Raw genomic sequence first — 10,542 nt, forward strand, 5'->3', positions numbered from 1 at the left:
GGGGAATTTCGCACTTGGACCCAAACTGAGCTGCAGGACAGGGTGCTCTGTCCCCAAGCAGCGCTGCCCTAGTCCAAAATTCACTTCCCTCTTTCCTCCGACCGTTGGGTACCTGAAAGAATCCTCTGCTGTGCTAAGTAACCTATGAGGAGTTTTTTTAATGGAGATGTTTAATGGAGGGAAAAACTTGAGAGATACAAAGTTCTTAGCAAAGACACTTGCCAGCCTGTGCCTTCAGCAGCCAGCCCATTGGGGAGCTCAACGAGAGGAGCTGACACCACCTTTGGTTGCCTTGGCTGCAGCGTATTGATGAATTCTGTTAATTCGGGATATGCCTGTTCATTCCCTGCCCTGACAGATCCCTGCTCTTTGCCAGACAGCGTAAGCAGAATAAAACCTTTCTTACTGATGCCAATTTTATTATTACTGCACTGATTACGCTCCCAGAGGCTAATGTTACCAATTACCAAAGGCTTTCTCTGCTCCACAACACATGTTCGCGCTCAGAATATAAAAACAGTTCAGCCACATTTTTCTGCCCGAAAGAATCCCAAAAGCAAACAGAGTTTTGTCTGCTGCCGAGGCAGCCTGATCAGCATTTCCAGGCTCTCCAGCCACAGGCAAATGTTTCAAAGCCGCACAAGGGAGATGAGACCAAAGGGCACTCGACTTCCAAACGGCTGCGGCCACGGGCTTGGTGGAACAAAGAAACCCACAGCCCGTCTCTCGCCGGCACACACACACGCACTGCGCCTCCTGGCCGAGCATTCGGCTACTCGGCTTTCTTGGGACACGAGCTCATCGTGGATGATGTGATCCAAAACAACGAGCAAGAGCTCAGATGGGATGAGGGAAAGGGAAAGGGAAAGGGAAAGGGAAAGGGAAAGGGAAAGGGAAAGGGAAAGGGAAAGCGAAAGGGAAAGGGAAAGGGAAAGGGAAGTCCTCCATCTTCATGTAGTATCAATCCAGCAGCCACTTACACATGAAGCCAGAGGAGCTCTACTACAAGATCAAGCAATTCACATTCTGAAAACTGGGGTGTTTTGGGTTTCCCAGTTAAAGAGGTTTGGCTTCAATTGCTATTCACAGGCCCAGATGTTCAAGCTCTTAGAACACACAGACATAAAGCTCTATCAAGCTGTCAAGAAGCTAGCAGGCTGCATGAAAACAGATGTATGTCACTGCATTCCATCATACGTTAAATATAAGCAGAATAATCTAGTCCAGATCATTTCAGATCACTAATCTAGATGACTGTGTAATATATCCAATATGCTAAATGTGTTGTTCCGTTCAGTTTTTCAAGGTGTTCTAACTGGCTGGATGCCATATGCCGTACATTCCTCTAAGTGGGAAAATACCCTGATTTCCAGGGAGTCACTCCCAGAGGAATGCAATATGGAAGACAGGATCAGATCCTTACCGCTTATTTTTCATGTAAATCATGGCCCTGGTAGTTGCACACCATTAGAAAGACTAACTGCTAGAATGTAGATGGAAATCAAGGAGAATTTCTTAGGGAAAAGCCCTCCTGGTGATTCAGGACAGCTTCCTTTTGATTTTGTGGGCTCACGAAATTGCTGTTTCTCACGTGCCTTTGAACAGCTGCCCACCTCCCTCACAGGATTTCAGCGCGTGGCTCCCAGACAAGACACAAGGCATGTCATTAGCGGTATCACTCGAAGCAGATGTGGTTTGCTCCAGAGGTTAGCGCAAGCATGGGAGAAAAGTCTTCTCTTATTTCAGAGAGCACAAATGGAGAGAGCTGAGTCATCACTGAGGGCAAAATCAAGAAGCCAGATGTTGGGGGGAAGGCAAAAGATGGGGAAGTCGGCAGGATAGAGAAGAGGTGGTGGACAAAGTTGGCTCCACTTCAGTAGCAGGTCCAGCCAGTGTAAGAGAAGACAAAACAAGAATCTTGCACCAGACCAGCACAAGGCACCTTACTGTAGCCTAAAAGAAAGCCTCATGTCACAGGAAACTAGGGGAGGGAAATGTGGGCAGGCTCTTTGCTGGTGTAACAGTTGCGCTATCGCTGCAAATAAAGAGTAACTGTGCTCCAGAAGCTCTGCCCAAATCCTGCACCCCCCGCCAGCCCTGCCTGAGGCATGCCTCGGAAGGAGCCCTCTCCCCACAAAATACCTTCCCCTTTGCCCTGCTGCGCTCCTGGAGAAAAAACAAGGAAAACAAGGAGATCGAAACCGAGCTATGCAGGAACAAGCAGCAGGGCAGGAGTTCTGTCTCTCAGGCCACACCCAAACCAAGACAAGACAAGGGGTAGAGCATTGGCTTCAGTAACGCTACCGAGGGGTGGATTCACGGACATTTCGTGGCTCTTGGAGCCGTCTGTAGCCTCCAACGGGGAGGCTGCACTTTGCTTGCACTGAGGTGGCACGTAGCCACGTCTGAGCTACTGCCCTGGATTCCTAACCCTGGGATTTCCTGACACCATTTCAAACACTGGCACGGGCTTCCCAGAGAGGTGGTTGACATGTCTGTCAGCTTTCACGAGGCATTTGGACAACGTTCTTAAGAATTTGCTTTAATTTTTGGTCACCCTTGAAGTGGTCAGGCAGTAGGTCCATTCCAACCGAAATATTCTATTCTGCGTAAACAAAGAACATTCTTTTCTCTCTAAGCTCTTTACCCAACTTGTAATTTCAGCTGTGACACCTCTTCAAGAGCCCAGCTCACATGGGCCAGCCTGGGCAAATCTCCCTCTCCCAACAGACAGCACTGTACTACACGCAGCCCCCTCACCCTGACACCAGGGAAGACTCCCAAGAGACAGTGTCAGGTACTTTGTTCTTACAGAGGGATCTTAGGAGAGCTTTCTCCTTCCCAGGCAGAGATCCATGAGCTGGGAATTTCCCCCAGATGATTCCCCATCAGCCAACGTGCAGCAGCACTGATCACGTTAGGGCTGCCAACCTCTTCCCAGACTGCCTCTCACTCTGCTTACAAGACCCCTCGTGCAGATGTAAGAACCTGCACAGGGTAGCTCCTCACCATAAAACCAAGCCCTTCTGAATCTCAACCGCTCCTCCTCCTTGTTCCATGTCCAGACATCCTGCCAGATTCCCGACCCCTTCCTTTACTGTACGCGTGCAGGAGCACGTCATTCAGCAGTGCAAGGGGGAGAAAAGAGAAGGACCACGGCTCGCAGAAACCCGAGACTCTCTTCCTGACACAACGATAGCCGATGCCCAACCACCAAATCACAAGGAAACCATTAGGCCTTGACGGATGCCCAAATTTAAGGAAGCAATTACCAAAGAACAAGCAGCCTTCTCAGCATCATCATGCCAGAGCATTTGGAACCAATTCAGCCCACTCCCGGGTCCCTCCGCTCGCTGACTTGCCAGCGGTTCGAGCAGCGCGTGATGATGTTCACATGTGGTTTCCTCGCCACAATAATTACAGACCTAAGTTCAGCGAAACTCCTTAACTGTTAACACTCTCTCAGCGGCAAGATGGCTGCGGCAGAGCAAGAAACCAACTCAGCGACGACACAAACTGTCTTTCCAGGTGCTGCAGCGTGACCTTTACACCGTGCACTACACAGAGGGGAGACGTGTAAGATGAACCAGCTCAAGGAACACTCGCCCTCCAGCCCCAGCTCGCTGGGCAGGAACAGGGATGAAGCACGAAGTGGGGGGATGGAAGAACTCTAAGAAGCAGAATCCTGTTTCAAGGATGCATCTGCCGTAACTCTCTTCTCTCTCTCCATCCTGCATCAATGGGCAAATCAACTAATTAGTACAAGCAGATGTCAGAAACGCAACTCCCTGTGGGAAATGCCCAACGTAGGGAGCCAGGTGGGCAGAACTGGCTGTGGTGCAGACTTGTTCTCCAGCCACGGACACTCACTCTTCCACTCCTTTTCCCTTAGAGGGAGGTGGTGGAGAATACTGACCCAAGATTAGCATGCTATCAATTCACCCGTCTCTGCATTTTCATACAGAGAGATTTCAAATAGCATGCAATCATGGAGCTTCTTAGAAAGACAGGGAAGGAGAGATCATTGTCCTGACTGGAGATTTTAATCTAGGTACTCCTTACAGTTACAGAATAAAAACCGCAAACTGATTCAGATCCACTCATTAGCATATACTAAGTATATCAGTAGCCCTTGGTTAAAAATACAATCCCTGCTACGCTGTGTTTTAAATTCTGTTTAGAAGAAGCCCTAAGAGCCCCACTCCAGAAATGATTCTGGATGTTTTTAAAAAAGCTCCAGCAGTCCTGGTGCCACGTATCTGCAGCCAAGCAGGCAACCGAGCCTCTTGGCAGCATCCTGAAAGGGCTACAAAGTGCGAGAGACAGACCCAGGGTTTCCACATCAACTGCTAGGAACATGTAAAGCAGCTAACCTAGTCGAGTCAGCTCGTACTGCTTCACTTTCTTCTTCAGTTTTATGGGTCCCACATCCCAGCTCTCATCTTCAGCTCCATCCAAAGGGCTTTCATCGCTGGACTCCTCGGGGCCCACTTCTCGGTAGTAGAGCTTGTAGCCAGATATCTGGGCATGGTTGGCTGGGGGCTGCCACGTAATCAGGAGAGACTCCATCTTCGCTCGGACTTTTAATTCTGTCGGGGCAAATGGAACTAGAAGAAGAAGAGGACAAGAGAAAAACATTCAGTCATCTGTTTTCCATTTCTCTGCTCCACTGAATCCTCTCCCTGTCCTGGGTAGCAAGAGAAGGGTGTGACAAAGGGCTGTCCTGTGAGTGGGGTGTCTCCTCTGTCTGACAGTGGTACAGTTATGCTCTACTGCTGGCTTTTCCACCTGGGTGATACAGGAAAAAAACAACATCACAAGGCCACCGTGGGAGTTTCTCCATGTATTCTGAGATGCCACCATCTTTAACCCCTGCTGAAGTCTGGCTTGGGCTCAGCTCTGTTTTGCAGAATTGTCCATCCACTCCCAAATGTCCTAACATTGGGGTTTGGGGTTTTTGTTTGTTTCTTTCCTTCTTTTTAAAGAACTTTCACAGCTGCATGTTGATGGGAGGAAAGACCCAGGCCAGCAGCAGAACGTAAAGGGGCTGCTTAACAGAAAGATAAAGGTGGGTACTTGGGTCTAACCAAAACCAAGATGTAATTCCTTAATTAAATTTCTGATTATGCCTCAAGCTCCCCAGCCTCCTGCACACTCTGCCCCGACTCCCAGGCATTGCCCAGCCTCCTACCATGCGTCAGGTTGTCTCTGTCAGGAGTCCGATGCTGGGTCCACTCCGAAGGGGCCCCGTAGCCCATGCTGGTGCTGGCCGCGATGCGAACTTTGTAAACTTTGTTGGGATGGAGTGAGTAGAGAGTGATTTGTGTTTCGTTTCCACCCACTTCAATGGAGGTAACCTGATCTGCTGGAACCAAGGCGACACCAATGAAAATACCGTTTTCCCCAGTCAAAGGGAAATGCAGCCGAGCAGCCACAAAGCCCAGCTACCCCGCCACGGTCTGCAACCCTGGGATGGCTTGGCTTTGCCCAGTGCAATCACACGCCACCAGGAAAAACTAGAACTAAAGACCAGGCTGAGCTGATATCCTGACTGACAACCCTCTTCATCACATTTAGAACCGCTCGTTGCCTTCAGCACCGCTGAGCCTGCCTAGAGGGGAGCTGTCAGAAACCTTGCTGCTGCTGCTGACGTGATGGCAGAACAGGAGCACAGTCAATGCCAGCTGGTGGCATGTTCCAGCACTTCTCATTGCTGCATTTAAATCCTCACCTTAATTTGAACCAGAGATGTCCAGCAATCCCGCTTTCTGCAAAATTCACACCTTCACCCACACCAGACCAAGGTTTTATCACTCCCTCTTCAGCCCACCCAAGTTCGTGAGGGAGATAACAGGAAATCTCAGCTGAGAATGGCCTGGGATTTTCACTTTAACAACTATCGGGTCTTGCTGAAGATTCATACTGCCTGTTCGGTGACAGCAGAGATCTGGCTTTTCAGCTTCACCTCATGTAAAGTCAGCTGGGAGCGCTGTCCCTGCTATGTAAGGGTGTACTGCTGAGCATGATCCCCAGACTGCAAACGTTTCCAAGGTTTTATGATGCCAAAGAGCCACATGCAGGCTCAGGGCAAAAAACCAAGAGTCAGGAGTCACAGCACAGACTACTAATCCAGATCAAACACATGGGAACAGGACCAGCACTTCATCACGCTCCCCATTCTTCTCTTAGTAAGAATCATGACCCTGAGAACTGAGAAGGTGCAGAGCTTTGACGGTTTTAAGAGCAAATACCCAGAAGGATTTGCAAAGCAAGCACACATGGAACTGGAACAGCTGCATCCAGCATAGGTAAACGTTACCATCCCTGCTGAAGGCTTAGAGTGTCTGATAATATAAATACAACTGGATAAAACTGAGCAATAAAACAACACAGCCTGGCCAGGATACAAGAACCACTTTGAGTGGGCTCCATTTTAAAGGAATCAAATGCATTTATCCTTCTTCCCCAACCAGCATCAAGCTCTTCCCCTAAATCACACAGAGCCAGAAGTAGCACCAGCACAGCTGTGACCACGAAGAGCAGAGCCAGGCTCAGAGAGAGCTGCTCTCCTCCTTCGGGTGAAAAGGGGTCCCTCTGTTTTCAGCCTTCGTCTCCTCCCCGCAACACAACACGCTGTTACACACTGCTTGGAGCAGAAGATACAACCTCCCCCCACGTGGTGTTTCCTTCACCTTCCTTGAGGGTGCAGTAGTCGATCTTGTACTTTGTTATCTTGCCATTACTCAGCTCTGGAGGGGGAGGCAGCCACGTCACACGGATGTCACTCGGAGTCATGCTCGACAGGGACAGCTGTGGGGCAGCACTAGGAACTGGGTAGATGGGAAAAAGAGAAGTCAGTAAAAACCGGGACCAGACCTCGACACATCTCTGCCAGCTCTCCCAGTTGGCTGGTGGCCACTGCCTGGTCGTGGCCCTTCCACAAACTCTGGTACAACACTGTCTGTCCTGGGGGGAACCAATAACCCACAGCTCTTCAACAGCTCCGAGCAGCGGTGGGGTGTCTGGGGGGGGCAGATGGTGGGCTGCTCAGCTTGAACAGGCTGATAGGAGCCTGCTGGCCACACCACACTGCTCCCTAGGGACCTCGTGCTCGCTGCACAGACCAGCTCATCAGCTCACACTGTACTGCGGATTCACCAAAGGATACGAATCAAAGATCCAGACTTCAGTCTGGGAATCCCTGATCCCTGGAGAATCACTGCTCTGTGCTGCAGGCAGCTTTCAGGCTTTCGACTCAGCTTTTCAGGCCTTCAGCTCAGCTTTTCAGGCTTTCAACTCAAGCTTTTCAGGCTTCAGACACATACACATGGGACCACTATGTATTAAAAGCAGATAACGCAGCCCGCAGCATAGCAGGGGTTTACACAAGGTCTGCCAAAACCATCGCTTCTTGCCTCTGTCTTGAAAGCTGTGCATGTCCTCCCCTGCTGGGCAGCTGTCCTTCTGGCACTCTGCCTTTACCGCTTGCAAAACGCAACATGATAAATGATAAAATCAACACAAGCTACTTAAAGGACCCAAACTCAAGGCAGCTCCAACCTCTACAAATTGCAATAGATCTCTTTCTTCTGAGCAGAAATCAAGTCTGGCCCAGAGTCAGGTTTGGAGCAATATCACAATAGCTAGGTGAAAGCCCAGAGGAGTCGACTGTAGTTCCCGCAGGGTTCCTGGCGTCAGCTAGGTCATTTTCACACTCTTCATCACCCAAGCTAACGATCAGACCAGGGTGCTTTGGTTTTGGTTGGTTTGTTTGTTTTTTAAAAGGGCTTCTAACAAGAACCTGGAGGAGCAGCAAGTAGGTTTAAGTTTCTAGGAGCTGATCCTATTCTCCACAGCATATTCTGTGCTCATCATGAAATAGGCCAAGAGCATTTTTTAGGCAGCAGTACCCATGTGATTCAACGCACCATCCTCCAGGGTCTGAACAATGATGGAAGAGGATGTCCGGCTGGCTCCGAGCTGAGAATACGCGACCACATAGAAGACATAGTTGGTATTGGGTTCTAGGTCCTTGACTTGCAGCTCAGTGGTATCATTATTAACAGCAAACTGGTATTCCACGTTATCTGTTCCTAGAGCCAAGGAAAACACTGATCAGCAGGTCAGTGAACTGCCAAGACACTCCTTGAAAAGTCACTTAACTCACAAGGTCCATAGTGTAAATCCACTTTAAAAATCACTACGTCTTCTCCAATTTCCCCAGCACCTGCACAAAACCCATCTCTCACGTGAGTTCTTTGGCAGAAACGTTCAATGCCAAACATCTCCATTTTGACTCTAGCTCCTTAATCCATGCAAGGGCAGCTGAAGCTACCAGCTTTATTTTCAGAGGAGCTCTGACAATAGCTCAGCAAGAGCTTGCTGGCTGTTTGGGAAGGCAGGTCCCGAGAGACTCGAGTGCCTCACCTCAGATACAGCGTGTGAATAATTCAGCGATTACCCCTGTGCACAACGTAGCTGTTTAACATCTCCATTAATAATCATACCCTTTACATAAAAAACATCAGTGTGTTGGAGTAAACAGTAAAGAATTGAAACCAATTTTCAGAAGTGCCTGGTCCCACTAGAATCCAGACCACTCAGCTACGTGGAGACGCTACTGCAGGTCAACAAGTGAGTGTATGTCACCTAAACCTCAAGCACTGTCACAGGCTGATGCTGACTCCAAGAGAAAATTCCTTTACCAGCAATGAAAAGGGCTAAACTAACTGGAATTGTCTCCCACTTGTCACTAGCTGGGAAAGAAAGTCAACCTGTGCCTCATGTTTTGCACCTGCAGGGCAACGGTGCCATGCAGGCAGGCAACACGTACCCACAGCTCGTTGGTAATGCAGGGAGAAGCCAATGATCTGCTCACTGTTGTGCTCTGGCCGCTCCCAGGACACGAGGACGGTGGTGCTGGAGAGGGACACGGCCGACACCTTCTTGGGAGCGCTGGGCAAACCCTCCCGCACAATCACCGAGAGCTTGGCGGTGGCACAAGCCATGCCCAAGCTGTTCTCGGCCACACACTGATAGTAGCCAGCATCCTCCAACCCGATCTGATTGATCACGAGGCTCCCGCTGCTCTGCACCTTCACCCGCCCGTTGGAGAGGATGGCTTTGCCGTTCTTCAGCCAGTGGACAGTGGGGGCTGGCTCGCCCTCCGCCTTGCACACAAAGCGGGCCGTGCTGGCTCGAGTGCGAGAGATGGTTTCGGGAGCCTGGGAGATGCTGGGCGCAGCTGGGAGGAGAGAGGACAAATTAATGCGGGAAGGAGGAGGAAAAAATAGCAAAGCAAATCCCTTCTCCTCCCCACTCGGTGCTATGTTTTATTCAGTAGCAGCTTTGCTTACAAGATAGGATTTGCCAGGCAGACTCTAGAGGCTTAATTTAGACTCTGTCCAAAAGGAAAAATAAATTCTGTATCAATCATGTGTTGCGTTCCCTGATCCTAGGCTGTTCTCCCTGCTGGCTTCCATGATACTGGAAGTTAATTGGTGAAACAGATTTCCACGGGGGAACCCTGGAGAACCAGAATAAGGCATAAGATGGTTCAGTAAATACAAGGAACTAAACCACAAATTAAAGAAGTGACTCTCCCACTGAGACCTATCCCAAGCCAAGGCCTCCTGGCTCTAACCTGGGTCCCTTCCCATCCAGCATAGGCGACACATTCAACTTTTCAAAGAGCTCCTGGATGTTGGTCCAGGTAATCTACAGCTACCTGGAGCAGTTATCCTGCTCTCTACTCACCAAGGACCCGGAGCTCAGCTGCGGCTGTTACAAACTGCCTGGTCTGGGGTTTGTTAGCCCGGCAGACGTACACCCCTGAGTGATGGGGCTGGCTGGAAGGAATGAGGAGATTTGTGCGGCCCAGCACAATCACATCTGTGGAAACAGGCTTTCCATCTGCAGGAAGAAACGTGCATAAATGTGGGAAAGAGCCCCAAGCTGCCCTTTACAAGGGCTTGTAAATAACCTGTCTACTAGAGCCAGGATAGCAGCTGAGGAGTAGAGAGACCCCCAAATCCCAAAGACCAGCCCAGAGGAGGATTCCTCCTGGGCCCCTCCTCAGTGCTTGACCGAGCACCAGCCAGCCCAAGTTAACGTTGGCCGAAGGTTTAGTTTAGCCTGTAATAACCAAAAAAAGTTCTGGTTTGGATCAGAACAGTCTCTGGTGCCCAGGGTGTGCCTGCAACGAGACCCCCCCATAGGAACAGCCCATTCAAGGCACAGCTATGTTAACACACAGTTTGGAAAAGCTGCTGGACCTGCCTGCTGACCTCCACGAACAAAGAACACACATGGCTCCTCCCCTCACTCGCTAATGCAAATGCCAGAAAGAGTGCTGAGCCCCTGACAACTCAGGGCTTCTTCCCTCCTCTGGCTCCTGGGAATGAACCCAAATTTGCCAAACTTTCTGATTCGAGCCTCCAGCTTGGCTCCTGATGTGCAAGGTATGAGGAAGACACCTGGTTCTCCCTGGGGCTCTGGTGCTTGGGTCAGAGACACGGGCCACGAGCTGCCCTCTCCCCACTC

At 50.1% G+C, this 10,542-nt stretch overlaps 1 protein-coding gene across 1 annotated transcript in view; it reads right to left on the reverse strand.

Moving 5' to 3' along the window:
- The window catches only part of IGDCC4 (immunoglobulin superfamily, DCC subclass, member 4), an 86,206-nt gene that overhangs the window by 14,466 nt on the left and 61,198 nt on the right, over positions 1–10,542 (reverse strand). Inside the window, exons 7-12 of the mRNA XM_009870537.1 lie at positions 9,757–9,912; positions 8,834–9,244; positions 7,929–8,093; positions 6,693–6,830; positions 5,192–5,365; positions 4,374–4,607 (exon numbers count right to left, since the gene is read on the reverse strand). Of these exons, the coding sequence (XP_009868839.1) occupies positions 4,374–4,607; positions 5,192–5,365; positions 6,693–6,830; positions 7,929–8,093; positions 8,834–9,244; positions 9,757–9,912 (1,278 nt within the window). The remainder of the gene's footprint in view (positions 1–4,373; positions 4,608–5,191; positions 5,366–6,692; positions 6,831–7,928; positions 8,094–8,833; positions 9,245–9,756; positions 9,913–10,542) is intronic.

Source organism: Apaloderma vittatum, unplaced genomic scaffold, assembly GCF_000703405.1.
Source record: "Apaloderma vittatum isolate BGI_N311 unplaced genomic scaffold, ASM70340v1 scaffold16760, whole genome shotgun sequence".
Classification (NCBI taxonomy): domain Eukaryota; kingdom Metazoa; phylum Chordata; class Aves; order Trogoniformes; family Trogonidae; genus Apaloderma; species Apaloderma vittatum.